The sequence below is a fragment of the Oxyura jamaicensis genome, chromosome 10 (assembly GCF_011077185.1).
Source record: "Oxyura jamaicensis isolate SHBP4307 breed ruddy duck chromosome 10, BPBGC_Ojam_1.0, whole genome shotgun sequence".
NCBI lineage: Eukaryota > Metazoa > Chordata > Aves > Anseriformes > Anatidae > Oxyura > Oxyura jamaicensis.
Genome location: NC_048902.1, coordinates 17,698,221 through 17,714,723, shown reverse-complemented (window position 1 = coordinate 17,714,723; position 16,503 = coordinate 17,698,221). Strand labels below are relative to the sequence as shown.

The following is a 16,503-nucleotide window of genomic DNA, read 5'->3' as shown; positions in this document are numbered from 1 at the left end:
TGAGCAAATAGGCATCGTGTTGGAAGCAGCAGGCAATTAGCCTTTCTTGCCCTCTCCTTAAGATCTAAGAACAAAACATGCTGCTCTGTGATCTGCAACATTTTTTTTTTAACAAGGTAGTTACTGCAAATAGCCCAGTGTGCTGTACCCCATCTTGTGTTACCGAGTCCTGTTTTCCAGTTCTGAATTAAATCTCTTGCCTAACCTAATTCTTGTCAAGATATTGAAGAAGAATTGGCTAGTGGAAGCATGCATGTTAGGGTAATGATTTCATGTTGTACATCCTGCCTATTTCCTCTGTTGGAAAATAAATACAAATGAGGGCTTTGTGATAAAAATCTAGTATTTTTGCTAATATGCATTTTTTAACATGTAGGCCATCAGTCTAACAGCTGAAATTGCCCCATGTGCTATAGGGTCTGAAAGATGACACTTGCCACTATAGTAGACTATGTAGAAAATGATTCCACAGATTTCTTTTGCCATTAGTTTCATGGTCCAGAACTTCCGATGTGGTATGCGCAACAGAGGATGTATGCCATAGAAATGGAGAACTTGAAAGTAGCAGAGTGCATGATTGGACGTGGAAAATATCCATGCTGATTAAACTATTTCAACTCCTGAGGTGTAAGGTGTAACGTCGGTACGCTGAAGTCTTTCTTGCTTGTATTCCCTAAAATAGAATGGCCTGTTAGAAAAGAGCTATTTAGGAGTTGTTTGTAAACCAGCTTGATACGCCAGTTCTTCCCACCAAGCAGGTGCAGCAGTTTACATAATCATGAGTTTGTTTAGCCTGTTTCAAGTCAGGCTGAATTATGACGGTGTGATTTGAAACAAAACAAAAGAAAACAACAAAAAACAAAACAAAACAACAAAAAACACACACACAAAAAAACCAAACAAGTAGATTGCAGTTTGGTAGAGAAACAATTTATTTATTTCCCGTTACCTGTTTGACCTTCTTAATCTTCCTCAGAATAATCCTGGCCAGACACCTCCAACTCTGAAGAAGATGATTCAAATGGCAGGAGAGATTGCTGATGGGATGGCATACCTCAACGCCAACAAGTTTGTTCACAGAGATCTTGCTGCGAGAAACTGCATGGTGGCAGAAGATTTCACGGTGAAAATTGGAGGTACGCTTTTTGACTTTGACAGAAATGAAAAACATCGCCCTGAAAAACCAGTAACTTAGAAAGCATTTTAGTTTTTTTGAAAGCTGTTTTTAAGATCTTTTAAAACTTAGCTGTAGTTTAAATTTCTGCAGAATGAAATATGTGCCTTATGAAGGCTAGCTGTGATTTAAGACCTGTGACCAGTCAACACTGAATAGAAACTCTTGGATTACCTCTGCTTGCTGGCGTTCCAGTGAGGAAATAGAGTAGCATGTGGGCTTAGAAGGAGCTGGTGGAGCAGTGATTTGAGATGCAGATGCTGCAGACATCTGGGCGGATGGTGTAGTTAACACTGATGTGTCATTTGCTTTGCTGTTAATGCACAAAAATAATTGTACCTCCTGTTTATTGATTCAAGAGTAAGAATTGTAGGATTATTTTAAAGCATATCTGTTTTGAAAGTGGAATGTAAGGCTTGATTTCAGCTGGATGCTTTCCAGCCTGAACTGGAGTTCTGCTTTCCAGAAAACAGAATGGTTTTTCCCCTGCTCTGCTGTTAGAACACCACTTCTTTTCCCCCTTCACCATCCCTCCAAAATAGTGTCAGATGAGCTTTTTCGTACTTCTCTCCAGAGAGTGATTTTAAGCTTTTGGCTGTTTTTGAGTTGTGCATATTAAAATAGTATGTATGGTAACAGCCTTCTGCTCTAGGAAACTAATTCTTTTTCTCTGAGCTTAATTCAGCTATTTTGATAATTTGTGTAAGTAATCCTGTCATTTGGGAGAAAGAAAATATGATTTCATTTTGAGTCAGTTAATTAGGAAATAAGATCTTGGGGGGATTTTGTACATTTTCTGCAGGTTTGGGGAAGTCAGCCTGAATCCCTTCCATTCCACTTTTCCTAATCCAGCGTGTTTCTTAATTCTTTGAACTCGAGATGGTGCATTTCTTCCCTTTAACATGGTACATGGTTATCCCAAAAGCATTTCATGAAATGTGCTGCACTGCTCTCGTTTATGTGCCTGTATTGAAAATCCCTTAATGTAGAAACAGTTTAGGAACATTTTGACTGGAGCACGCCAACTCAGACTGTTTTGATCTCAAAGGAAGAGCTTTACGTTACACTGTCCTGTGCTCATTGCGTATCTGTTTCTTATTTGCATGATGTTTTAAAAGAGTTTTCCATTCTGTTGGGGTAAAATCCCCCTGGTGTGTGGGAGTGGTGGGATAGTTGTACAAATGGGGCTTTTAGTCATAATTGCTGAGGGTAGCAGTGTCCCTAGCAGGCACTAGAATGAGAAGGATCAGCGGTCAGTCTCTCAAGCCATAAACGAGTTATAATGACTGTGAGAACCCCTTAGGCTAGAGGAATTGTTAACTTGTCACTCCATTTTTCCAAGAAAAAAAAATGATAAAATGGATATTACCCTAGCCCTTCTGTGTCAGCAGATAGCATTTAATCTTAGTAAGAGATTTGATTCCACGTGATTTGTTAACTTTTTGTTGGTATCTGAAAATGTAGTTCCTGCTTTAAATTGGCTAGTCCAAGGCTCAGCATTTTTGCTTGCGTCAAGCTGATAGCACAAGAAAAAAAATCTGGAATTAGTCTGAATAACAGGAGATGGGGCTTGTCAGGCACAGGTCTTGCAAATGCTTACGTGTTTACAGCTAAGGACATGTGTATAGCCAGAAGTGTGGCTTTAATATGGATCTGTATTAGTCATAAACGAATAGCCTCATCCTCTGTAGCATTTGAGATAGAAAATTACATTGGAAAAGAAAATCAACTCTGGAGAGAGGAAAAAAGTAAAAGAATCATTTCCCTCAAATGTAAGGTTCTTTAATTAAAGACACTTTAAGTACTAATGGACATTTTTGCACTCCTTAATCTAAAAGAAAAGATAACCATGGAATTTAGAGAACAGATCAGTGAATGATGTAAGCTTCAGAGGACTTAGGCTTGAATGTAAATCCTGGAACTTTTCTTATTAATACATTTAAATCATTGAGACTTGATCTGGATCCAGTTCTGACCCACTGAAGTCAGTGGTAAAAATACCTGTTGGTTCGTTGGGAGAGAAGCTAACCAGCCCTAGGAAGGCAAGTAAAGGCTCTGCAAAGCAAAGTGCTGTGGTAACAGACTGAAGACTCTTCGCACCAAACTGTGATTGTCTGCTGGCTACAGTGGCTTGTAGTAAGGGGAAATGTTCAGTATTTCGTTATACAAGCTCACAAAACTTGTACCTTCTAGATTTTGGCATGACAAGAGATATCTACGAGACAGATTATTACCGTAAAGGAGGAAAAGGTTTGCTGCCGGTCCGCTGGATGTCCCCAGAATCACTGAAAGATGGAGTCTTCACAACGCACTCCGATGTCTGGTAACAAAAAAGGGGCTTTGAAAAAACTGTTTTTCCCCTCTTGTTTCTGGCCTCTTCTCTTGTTTTGTAGACTTAACTAAGCATACAGCTTCTCCCGTCCCTTTGCAGGTAGCTCTCATTATCCACTGTGAATCATTCTGCTTTCTATCGTTTCCGTTGCAAAATTCAAGGGCTCAAAAGTTTAAATTCTGCTCTCAGAGACAAGAGTCTTAAATGGATTTCCAAAGCTGGAGGTGGTGGCGTGTTTCCTGCTGTGGGTTGTAAAATCACTTGTGCAGTGAAAAACATTACCTTCACCTGGAAGAACAAGTTGTCATTTTTCAAATTGCCCTTCTTCAAGAAAAGCATTAAAAGTTGCCAAGAATATGGAAAGGTTCATAGTGTTGACCTGCTTTTCGATCAAAATCTTCTGTGTAAATAACTCTACTTTGCTGCAGACAGTTTGTGTACACTAGCAGTTTTATTTTTTTCCTTCGGAGTTCTCCCTTGTGTATATCCTTCTCCATTTGGGGCTTTGTTTGCTTGCTTTATATACCGCAAGATGCAGAAATAGTTTTTTCTTTAAAAGCACATTGCTTAGTGGTTGTATCTGTGAAGTTATTAATAGAGGCATTCAGGAAATTTCAAAATAAACTCCTTAGTAGAAATAATACTCTGGAACATTCCCCTCTCCCTCCCTCCCCCAAACTTTTGCAGAAAGATAGGGAGGACTTGGCAAAAGATGAATATGTACTGGCAAAAGCTCTACTCCGTCTTTTATGGTTTCTCTGCCTTCCTAACAAGATGTTTTTACTGCTGATCTGTTACAGAATTGGCAGCTGATTGCCTCCAAATGCCTTAAAGTCAGTAGGAATGGTTTTTTAGTAGTAAACTGCGTTTTCTTTAAACAGCTTGAAGACTTTGGAGGAGTCAGTGGACTGCAGTCCACAGCATTGGCTTTGAGTGAAAGGTTCCTAAGAGAAATTAAGTAACAAGTGAAAAAGCAAAGCATCAGAATGTTACTTTTATCTTTTGCATGTGGCTAATAACTTATTTTTGTACCCCATAACCTTCAGACTTGGAAGGCAATGAGAATAGCCACTTTGAGTGGAAGGGGAAGCCCTGTATCAGCCATTTAACTAACCGCCATGCAGGCATGCTTTCAGCCTTCCCTCTGTAGGAAAAGAATTCTGGAACTAGTAAGGGCTTCACAAAGCAGACAAATATGAGATATATCACTAGAAAAATCCCCAGATTTAAACCTGAACTAGAGAGAGGAGTAGGCAAGCCTACCCATGACCACCAAACAGATTTAAGTCTAGCCATCACCTCCAGCCTTTGTTTCAGGACTGTAGTAGATCCAGTCTTCACCTTCATTGACGTATCGCTGTTGTTCATGCAAGTTTTTCTTTCCACCTGTAACTCTTAAGTGACATTATTGTTTAAACCTAACTCGGATTGTAAATGTACACACACACGCCCAAAAGGAGGTGCTAAATCAAGCATAAATACTAAATTCATACTTTAATTTCGGCAGGAAATGCACATGTCCTCCCTTCAAAGTCAACGAGATGGTGCACTCACCGGTCATGTAGTCCAAAGCAAGACTGATAAAACAACATTGCAGTTTATTAGTGGGACAGTCCAAGAAACTCTGAGCAAAATATCTTAGCCAGAAGTCACGTAAAGGAAAGTAGCTTACTAAAGATAAGGTTGATAAACTTTTGAAAGAAAGAGTTGAAGTAGACAATTTTTTGCTTGAAAGCATAAGAGATGAAAAAATGCCATTTGGACCACAGGCCCACAGATCTCATCAGTCTTTCAATTTCTCCTTGGGATGGTTTGTGGTCTTGTTAGAAGTGATTTTTTTTCTGAATTTTGGTTTGTGTAGGTATGCTACCTTGAGGTACAAAACAACAGTTTCAACTTGAGGAACATGCAAATGTGTAGGTGTTCTAAACAGACGCCACGGGCCATGTATCCACAGGTAGAGATGCGGAAATTTGGATCTGAATTTGAAATATATCTGAGCTCAGTTGATCACTCTCATTAAATCGTGACTAGTTACTTGATCAGCTTATGGCTAAGAGGATCACTCTGTTTTACTTCTCAGTAACTTCTGAAACCAGCCACTTTACACTGAAGGTTTCTCCATGCCAGGAAGAATCACCTGAGTCCTTGTATTAGTTCAGGTTTTTGAAGTTACTTCATGAAAACTGTTGTTTGGCTGTTTTGGGGACCATTTATTTTCTTGAATTCAAAAAAAAAAAAAAAAAAAAGTAGAGAATGCTTTTTGTTCTTTTTGCTAGGATATTGTGACATCTGGTTCCGTGTTCTTAGAGATCTGCTTTAGAAGCCAAAACGTCAAAAAGACAAAACTGTGCAAGTGATCAGAGTGCAAGATTTATAAGCTGTAAGGTGAAATGGCAAACTGCAAAAGAGTGTCTGGAGGTTTTTAAGGGTGGAGCTTTATCTTAGCAATTCATTCTTCTATTGCTCTTCAGGCTGAAGAATGAGGTAATTAGATAAGGCTGTTGTTGTTGTAGTTAGGGAAGGAGGCCATTTTAAAATGAACGTAATACGGTTCAGGATGAGGGTGTATTGCTAGTAATGAGCCTTCAGCACCTTGCATTCTTTCAGAGGTAGTATTTGCCTTGAAGGAGCAACGTAAGCGCATGTGTTACGATATGACTAGGAGGTGCACCGAACTTGTTCTCCTTATTCCTGCAGCGATCAAAGTAGCTTCAGAGGCACCACAATGTTGAGTTGACCCTCTGTCCCTCCCTCCCCTGAAAGGCAAACAATCGCAGGTCTGTTCATGGCTTCTGGCTTCAGCTGCGAGCCGTTTCAGATACAGTGGATAACTGAGGGATAAAAACCACTCTGCCACAACCAGCTAATAATACCGGGCTCCTGGTTTCACAACAGTGCCCTATTGAAACTGCATTGCTGTCTCTGAACTTGACTCAGCACTCCAGCCACAGAAGGCAAGATAACATCTAGGTTTTTGTTCACAACAGCTTTAAGGGTAGATGACTGGTCAGTGAGGGCAGACAATTGGAGCTGTCTGCTCAATAAACTAATTTTAAATTGAAATATTTTTAGAAAGTGTCAATACTTGCATGCAAACTATCCAATTATATAACTATGCTTATTTTTATTCATGAGTAATCAATTCCTATTATTAGACCAACTTCTTTCAACCCTGCTGTCCTTTGTAGTTAGTTGCAAGGAGCAAGGAGCTCCGTTTCAAGATGATGGTTGCATACGTGTTGCAAAAGGGGTAACTGGGTTTCTTCTGGGGGCTTGAATGTTCTATTGCTGCAGCAGCAAAGGAGGGTCTCTGTACAAGAAGCTGGAGAACATTTACACTTCTTCTACGTCTTTTTCACAAATTGCTTTCATTGCTTGCTCCTGTATGTTAAATGCCTTGATCCTTACTTTGCACCTTTGACTCAGAATGTGGAAGAAACCAGAGCAGTGATAGATGGAAAGTATTACTCAGAGTGTTTTTGTGCCTGGGGGATGGAGGTTTGGTTTGTTTGCTTTTAGTGGCGAGGCAGATGAGATACACAGGTGTGGTGGTGTGCATTTGCTGTCGAGCTCTCAGCTGGCTGGAGTGGTAGGGAAAAATGCAGCTTTTAAATCAGATTTGTGTGACTCAAGTATTTCTGATGAAAAGCAGCTTGCACTGGAACGAAAGCTTAGAGCTCTGCATTATTGCCTCCTCAGCTGCTGTCAGGAGTACCTGAGAGAGACGTTACGTGAAGATTTGGGGTTTAGTTTTCTAAATGTATGGTGTGTTTTTTTTCTTGCTATCACCATGGGGGCTTGTTGAGCCCTCTTTAAACATCCACCCTCTGCCACTTCTCAACCTGCTCAGAAGTTTGGTAGGACAGTCTCCCTTCCTTAGTCTCCCTCCCTCCCCTTCTTCCCATCTTTGCATCTTTCCTTTTCCCCTCTCCAGTGTTCTTCCCACCTCCCGAGGTACCTTAAGTCTGAACAAGGCCGTGGTGGTTTTTTTAACTGCTTGCTTGCTTATGCTTGTTCGGTATAGGTCACCGTTGTTCCACTGAATGATCGTGATCACGACCAGCTCTGACTTGTAGATTATGCTGTGAAAAACAGAGGTGTAGCATTCCTGGTCTTTACTTCCAGAGTCAGTAGAGAGAGGCCATTCTGAAGAGCATTCAGAACTGGGACCCTGTTTCTCTCCATCACTGAGAGCTGTTTAACGTGAACAGTCTCTGATGTTAGGTCATCCGGATGTCGCTGTAGCTGGGTACTCTGTAGCAACTGGAATTTTTTTGTGAAAGAAAACCCGTGGACGCCTCTCCATTCAGTATCATTTAACAGAAATACATCTGTAAAGATTTGTTGGCTTTCTAAAGTTCTGATTTGTTTTCCAGGTCTTTTGGTGTTGTACTTTGGGAGATCGCAACGTTAGCGGAGCAGCCGTACCAAGGCATGACCAACGAGCAAGTGCTCCGCTTTGTGATGGAAGGAGGTCTGCTGGAAAAACCGGACAACTGTCCCGATATGCTGTGAGTGTCGGCAGTTATCTCTGTTCTCAGTTCATTCTTCGTGATCCCTTCAATGTCTGCTTCTGCCCCACCTACGAGAGGGGCTATTAGGATGTGTCCCTTCTTGTCTCTTCTGCTTCAAGTCAGGCTGTTGAGTATTCAGAGAAAAAAGAGCTTAGGATAAGCTGAAGTATACCGTGCATCAACTCTGTGGAATTCAACTTTTCAGTTCAGCATCAGATAAACGAATCCGTCCTTCCTTCGTCTGAAGCAGCTTTGGATCTGCTGTTTCAGTCCTAGTGTTCATTGTGTTTAGATAAACAAATCTCCCCTGCTAACAGTTTCCTTCCCTGTAAGCAGAGAAAGAGGCACGCAGAGAAATCTTTGTCTACCCCTAGAACCAGTACAAAGCCTTACGGCAGAGGAGTCTGCAGTGCAGCAGGCTTTGGTTTTTAGCTTTACATTGCTGAAATACTTCTGCTGGCTTTTGTGTACAGCAGTTTCAGTTGTTCAGACTTTATTACTTTGATACACTTCCCAAACTGGCTTTTGGGAAGGAAATACTGTGTCTTGCAGTTATTGAAATTTGTTGGAGGCCCACAGAAGGGATACAATCACTTAAGGGCCTCAGCTGCTTGGGATTCTTAGGAAAAGAGCTTTTTTGGCTGGACCGCTGGCTTTGGTTTCAGATGACAGGCAGTGTTGTTTTGTTGTTTGAGGTGGGTGGGTGGTATATGCAGGGGGAGGTGTAGTGCCATGTGATTCCTCAATTTCACATTCTTTCCCTTCCACGATGCTGTGGAGAATTTCTGGCAGTCGGATTGACTGGAGATTGTTTAACATGGTCAGAGCTGTGTAATGGAGGAGGGGGAGAAGCAGGCAGAAAAGGGCGCGGGAAGGGGGCTAGGTAAAGCTGGTCTGCTCCCCGAGCCAGTAGGGAAAAACTAGCTCTACAGTGAGAACAAACTTGGCAAGAGATTCAGCATTAGAAATTCCCCATTAACCTGGGGCATGTGTGGTATGAACAGGGGGAAGGGAGGGGAGTCACAGTTAGCTCTCAGCAAGGAGCTCCTGCTGCAGCCTGCCCGGCCCGTTCTCCTTCCTCCTCCTCCTGTGCTCGCTGGGTGTTACTGGATGAGTCCACTTCGGGGGTAACTGGCTTGAAAGTGGGGAGAATTTGGTGAATGTGTGACAGAGCGAATGTCTGCACTAGTGTAAAACAGCAGAAGCCTTCATTTTAAATTAAGAAGCCATTAACGTATTATTAATGGCCACCAAAACTTCAGTCTGACGTTGCAGAGAGGCAGAATGAAAATACCTGCCTTGGATTTTAGCTGCTTCTCTCCATCGGAACAAGAAGTAGGGTTCAACTATCCAGTTTAGTGATGTCTTTTGTTAATTGTGAAAAAAATATCCCGACTTTGTCCCTGTGCAGGATAAAAAAAAAAAAATGACCCTAGAAGCCTACCGTGACTTGCTTGAGCTCCCTTTCAGCTTGCTTTGCCTTCATATTAGGAGAGACACCCAAGTCTGCTGAAATTCAAGTAGGCTGCTGTAGGAATAGCAGTAGGGAGCTCCAGGAATGATCTTTACCTTTGCTCCACGCACATGCGTTTGGCATTCAGAGAACATACTTTACGTGATTGTAGTGCTTTCTTTTCCCATGGTCCATCCTGTTGGCCCAAGACGCTGTAAAGATGCCGTGCAGTGCTCAGCAACCTGAGAGCTGATGCCAGTCTTCAACCTCACACGTGTTGCTGCTGGCAGGCAGAGGCCTGCTCGGTAGGCAGAGTTCCTTCTCCCCTCTCCAGCTGTCTGATAACCTGCTCCCCACTGTGGGACATAACACGAATATTACTGAATCTACTGAAAGGTGCTCGTAACACAGTTGCAAAGAGCCCTGAAATTGCATTTGGATTTTACCATATGTTCCCAGCTTGTTTCAGGCTACTACTTTCTCCTAGTGCTTTACAAAGCCTTTTGTATACGAAGGGGCCCATTTCTCTGGAGGTTGCTAAAAAGATTCTGTTTAAAGACAAGTTTCTTGCCATGTCTGTACCAGTGAAAGGTCTTTTTTTCAGATAGTGCGTTCTCAGTGCTGGAGACTGACTGGTCTGTGATACTTCGGTATTAACTCAGGATGCCCAGAAAGCCAAGCCTGCCTGCTGCAGGAAAGTCTGTGCGCTATTGTGCTCGGTATAGCGTAAGTGGCAAGCAAGAAGTGGAGCTAGGAACTGCACTCATAAATCTCATGTGGTAGGATACAAATGCAGAGGTACTTTTATTTAAATGAGCTCGACATGCAAACAACTAAATTGTAATCATGGGCAGATGGTATCTAACGCAAAGACAAATTTACCTTTCTGAAGAGGGGAATACACTGACATCAAAATCTCCAGAACAGGTGGAGTAGGTAGACTGCTGTGGGGAAGCAGGGATGAGAATAGAGAGAAGAATCTTTTTGCAACTGACACCAAATCGACTATTTTTAACCGCGCAGATTATGAGAGTGTTGACACAGCCGTGCACACTCCAGCCACCATACAGTAGTTCTTGTAAGGGCCTCTCGTCCCCCCCCGTGTGACTGCTACGTGGTGCGAGCGGTCTTGGCCGTTCCGTCTCTGCTAAGACTGCAATGCTAATAATGCTTGTTAGTGGCTGTGCTTTGCTAACCCCTGCTAGCAGAGTCGTTAGATGGATCAGAGACCAAGGACACTTGAAGAACTGGAGAGGTTCTGTTCTACATCTTGGCTGTCCCGGCTGCTTGTGCAAAGGTGGATTGTATGGCACGGTTGTCTCGTGGTTCACAGAAGCGGTAAATCACTGTGCAGGGGCCGAGCACAAAGAGGACGGTATTTCGAGAGGCTTTTTACTCTTGCACAGGGTGAAACAAGACTCAGTTCTGTTTATGCTACACCCTCTTGGCATAGCTTGCGTGATTTTACAGACAGAACCATGCAATAAGACAGATGGTTCAGTAAGACGGTGCCAGGAGAAGCTTTGCTGTTTTTCTCCTTCCCCTGTATGAGGTTGTTTTTGTGTACTGCCATTGTTACATCAGGTGATGGCTGCGTGGCGAGGAGGTTCCAGCTGAAGCTCACAGACAGTGTGCTCCCATGGGGCTTTTAAAAGTTGTGGAGGCTGGAATTCCACTCTGGTTTTGAAGTAGAAATTGCTTCCCCCACATGTAGCTGACTAGACTATTTCGTATTGCCGATTTTTCCTTTGTTCCTGGCGCTCACTTGGTTTGAAACCAGGGTCTGCTATCCAAGGGTAGTCCTGGCATGCAGCAGCAGCAGAACAGGAGCCCCCCCTCTGTTCTCCATCAAATCAAGCCACAAGTGCATGCTCAAATGGAATGCAGCTGATACAGTGATGTTCCATTTTCCTTTCGTAATGTCTCAGTGCAAAAAGGAGCTCAGTTCTGCGGCATGCCTTGAGTGCATTAGAGCAGCACTGGTTATCTCCCTGCTCGTGATAAAGCCTGCAACTTCCTTGGCTCACTTGCCACCAGCCAGAAACACACTTTGTACAACTACTCAGATTGTATTAGCAGCCTGTAAATTCTTCCATTGTCTGCTGGAACGTGCTGTTTTTTTTTTGTTGGTGTTTTTGTTTAGTTTAGTTTTGTTTTTGTTGTTTAAGATAATGTAAACAAGGTCTTCCAGCCCACAGAGTTAATAAGAGAAAAAAAAATCCTTTTATGGGAACTCTGTAGGGTTTTTAAATCTGGAATGGCTTAAAAGAAACATCACATGTCCTTGTTTGTGCTGATGTCACATGCATTACTCCACTGCTTGTGGTATCTCCTTAGCATTGCCCTTAGGCCTCAGGGCGCGGTGCCAGCGAATATCCAGTGTTCTTGGCTCCAGCCGAGGCTTCTATTCAGGGACGCAGCAGTCAGCTGGAAAGGAAACAGCAGTGAAGTAACAGAAATGGATTTTATATATTTATGTCTCAAGCTTTCCTTCTCATTTGTGGGTGAGGGTATAACACAGTTTTATAGTTTGGCTTCGCTTTCGCTATGAAAGACTCCTGAAGACTCCAAGCAGGAGCTGAGCGCTGTTGGTGCGTCTACGTGCCTGCTACAATGCGGCTTTGAGGACCGGGGCACTTCTCACAGCACAGACGGGTTCTGCCAGCTTCTTTTTGGGTGTCACAAGGTGCTCAGGTGGTTGGCTTCATTTCATGCAAAGTTGTGCCAGCCAAGCACTAAAAGGAATATTTGTGACTTCAAATGCTTGAGTTAAGATTGCTTTTATTTTGGTGAAGCGCTCTCAGCAGTGCTTGCATCCCAGTCACAGCAGCTTTCCACCTCTGTGCTGGTCTGTGTCAGCTGAGAACACAGTGCACCCGATGAGGAAATGGAACAGAATTTCCCCAGGAGCAAGTTTCTGGGGGAGGGGATTTCCTTGCTTTGGTTTGTTTCAGGCCAGGGTTCCCAGGCTCTCCAAGCCCTGCTGTGTGCATCGGTGCACAGCAACAGGCGTCAGAGCCCAGGGCTTTCCAGCACAGTGACAGGCGTGTTGCAAGGTTTGTTCTAGAGCAGGGACCCTGGAGAAATTAGGGCCTTAGTCTATGATGGGCTTAGGTGCTATCCCCCCCCCAAAAAGTGTTGTTTTTTTAATTAAAAAAAAATGCACACACTAGTGCAGAGATCTAGTAAACTGCTGCCAGGGCATAAGGCAGTGAGAGCTGATTAAAGTAAAATAAATAAATAAATACATGCTTACTTTCTGAACATCTGTGGAAGTTAGGAAAATGGTGGGGTTCTGTAAAATCTAGAAGTTCAGGTGACTTGGCTCACCTTGCCTGGGAAGGCTGGCGGAGGCGGGCACGTGCCCCGGCCTGGCGGCTGCCCAGAGACGGGGTCGTACTGGGGCTGCAGATCGCATGGCTGGGAGGTAAGGCAGAAACGTGAAGTATTCTGGTGGGTTACTTGAAATGAAAGATTTTTCTCATTCCCTCCAGATTCATTCTTATTCCACCACTGAAAGCAGTAGCTGGGGCCAGCGGTGCCATCCTACACACAGCACGCTTCTGAGTGCTGTGCACACAGAGGGAGGACTCAGAGAATTAATCTTCCTTTTCATATGGAAATTTGCCATATTTCTTGTGCTGCGTTAACAGAAGGCATCCCTATTCCACCTTCACACAGTGAAATCCTTTCTTGGTGTTGTGTTTAAAGCTCAGGGCGATCTCAGGAATATCCAATTCTGCTGTGTCATGAAAATGCTGTTTTCATTATGAACGTATTACTATTTCGTTTTGTGGTTTTGTTTTACCAGCATGGGACGTTGTACGGATCTAATCGGGGATGTGCTTAAACAGATGATCTCACACTCCATAAAATATTATGCATCCCTGGCCGTAAATGAAAACAACATAATTTTAAAATAAAAGATTAGAGAATGTTGTTGAGATTTGTAAATGCCTTTTGGGTATTACAATTAATTTTAATGTTATTTTCTTCTTTCAGGAAAGAAGGGACTTTTTTACATTGTGTATTTTCTATTTTAATTTCTTTTCAAGACAGTGTTGATAGCGTAGGGACTGGTTGTTTGAGAGGCGCTATCAGTCTGCTGTGCGATTGGGTAAGTACAGGGTGTTTGGGAATAAAACCGGGGAAATACCAAATTGGAATGGACACCTGCAACGCTTCTGGATACCAGCTATCCGTGAGATGGCTTTATAGGCAAGTGTGTGTGGAAGGGAGTTGAGAAGGTTTAGATAGGAGCTGGAGAAGTAAATCAGTGCTCAGAGAGGTCAACACGTGTCAAAGGGATCTTGGCCTGTAAAACTTCTGTCGCTTCATCTTCCATCAGAACTGAGTGATTTCCTGAACGCGTGCTCTCGTTCAGTCACAGCTGGTTGCTCTCCAGTCAGGGCTCGTAAAACACCTCAGTAAATGGTTTTGCTCTGTGTTTCCTGTCCAGGTTTGAACTGATGCGCATGTGCTGGCAGTACAATCCGAAAATGAGGCCCTCCTTCCTGGAAATAATCGGGAGCATTAAAGACGAGCTGGATCCAGCATTCAAAGAGGTCTCCTTCTTCTACAGTGAAGAGAACAAGCCTCCGGACACAGAGGAGCTTGACCTGGAGACTGAAAACATGGAGAGCATTCCTTTAGATCCCTCCTCCACCCTCCAACCCACTGACAAGCACTCAGGACACAAAGCCGAGAACGGCCCAGGCGTGGTGGTCCTTCGGGCCAGCTTCGAGGAGAGACAGCCGTACGCACACATGAACGGGGGACGCAAGAATGAGAGGGCCTTACCGTTGCCCCAGTCTTCGGCCTGCTGATCCTTAGAACCAGAATCTCACAGAAACAAAACAGAAAAAAACACACGTATTGGGGGAAGAAAGAAAGAAAATTACAATATATTCAAAGCCTACTGTACCTCAGTGGATCTTCAGAACTGCCATAGCTGCACTTGGGAGAACCCTTTTTTCAGTAAACAAGTTATCGTTTTTTCTTTTTCAATATGCAAGCAGATGTTTGTTTCAGTAAAGGACTCCATTCATGGGGCACACAGTTGGCCTTTTAAAACTCTAATGTTAACACTTAATAGCAACAGAAAACTTGAGATCTGATGTCTCTCTCTCTCTTTCTTCTCTCTCTCTCTTTCTGTCTCTGTCTTTGCTTCATAATGGGAAACATATCTGCGTGCAAGTTCAACCGTACAGCACTTTTATCAGATCAAAGATATCGCAGGCCAGGTGGCTCCCCAGTACCTTTGCAAGCACCTGCCTAACACTGTAGGTCTTTATTAAAAAACAAAAAAAACAAAACAAAAAAACACATACAAAAAAAAAAAAGAAACAAAAAAATAACAAAAACACACACAAAAAAATACAAAAAAAAATTTAAAAGACTGGATTTTTAATGTTGCTCTTTAATCTTTTTAGGAACACGTAAAAGAATAAAAAAGGGCCATCATTCGTCCAAGGTTGTTACCATTTTCAACGCTGCCAAATTTTGCCAAAAAACTGAACTCTGTTTTTTGTTTTTGTTTTTTTTTGTAGGCATGGAAGGAGCACAGTAATCAACTGCTCTGTTTAAAGGAGATCCTGACCAATAAATTCTATTCAATCATACACTGGTATTTAAAATAAAAACAAAAATTAAATTGTCTAGACCTTTTTTCAAAACTGGACAAAATGTGATTTTTTTCTTGCGATGGAGAAGATAAAAGGGATGGGGTAAAGAAACAGCCCTCTCTCCACTCCTGTCCCCATCCCTACGCATTCTGGACAAAACTGGCAGTGGTGAGCTAAACAAACGTGTGCATTTTGTACAAAAAAATTCAACCGCACGCCAAAAATGAAACATGAAAAAACCGGCAGAGATCTCCATCGTTGCAGCCTGCCTTCCTTCACAGGCTTGCAAGGAAAAAACACCTATAAAACAAAAATTGGAGAAGACAAAAAAAAGCAGTAACCGGATTCAAGTATATAATGCTTTGTTGACCTTTTCTCTTTATTATTAAGACTTCTCGAAGGGTCTTGCAGTTCTATGTTAGACCATGGATCATTTGCATACACATTGTCTTTTGTGTCACTTTTATAACTTTTTTACGGTTCAGATACTCATCTATATGTCTGTACAGAAAAAAGCTGCTATTTTTTTTGTTCTTTATCTTTGTGGATTTAATCTATGAAAACCTTCAGGTCTGCCCTCCTTCCCTTCCCTTCCTTCCCACTTCCACAGATTTTCTTATGCTTTGTACTATAGTGTGTAACTTTTACTTCTTCCTTCCCAGTAACTGATACCTTTCATATGATTTGCCATGAACTGTTTAATGCCTTTTTATAAATACATTTCCTCCTTTTTTTTTTTTCCCATTAGTTGTTTTACAACATCTTGGCTGTGTGGGTTACAGGGCTTTTGAGGAGGACATGGAGAAAGAAGGGACACCCTGCGTGGAAACACCCTGGCAGCGGTGTGGTGTTTTTAAAACCCGGTTTTCCTTCCTTCCCACTAACCTCTGCCCAGACAGCATGCGAGTCTGTTACAGTGCAAGGCATGATACAAACTCAGGTCAGAAAAAAGGTTAAATATTTAGTACATTCTTGTTCAGTGTTTATATTCATTGTTGTACAAGGGTCCTCCCCCTCCTTCCCTCCCTGCTTGTTTTGGTCGTGGCACACATCCACCCATCCCCACACACAGTCCCCACACAGACAGACAGACACACACCTTTTTTATTTGTCGGGTACAACAGCAGACACCAGGCTTTTGGGTCACTGATTTTTAAAATGACTCTTTTAACTCTTCCACCCCACGAGCGAGAGCCGTACCATTTGCAGCTGGCAGGGCCGGGCGTTCTTAGGGTGGCCGTTAACCACCTGGCCCCAGCTCTTCGCCTTCCTGCTGAGGAAGCCCTCGTGGAGGACGCCTCGGGCTGCACTTTGCACCCCTGGTCAAAACAAAATAACGAAACAAAACAGCATGCCATTTCCATGGGGCAGGGTGGAAGCACATAGCTGAGGCCAGTGGCTCG

At 42.8% G+C, this 16,503-nt stretch overlaps 1 protein-coding gene across 2 annotated transcripts in view; it reads left to right on the top strand.

The window, feature by feature from the left end:
• IGF1R (insulin like growth factor 1 receptor) overlaps positions 1-15,329 on the top strand; it is a 172,398-nt gene extending 157,069 nt beyond the window's left edge. For both annotated transcript variants that reach the window (XM_035336180.1, XM_035336178.1), the window contains exons 18-21: positions 977-1,136; positions 3,368-3,497; positions 7,886-8,020; positions 13,936-15,329. In XM_035336180.1, the coding sequence (XP_035192071.1) occupies positions 977-1,136; positions 3,368-3,497; positions 7,886-8,020; positions 13,936-14,302 (792 nt within the window). In that variant the 3' untranslated portion in view covers positions 14,303-15,329. The remainder of the gene's footprint in view (positions 1-976; positions 1,137-3,367; positions 3,498-7,885; positions 8,021-13,935) is intronic.
• Positions 15,330-16,503: the final 1,174 nt, after the last annotated feature.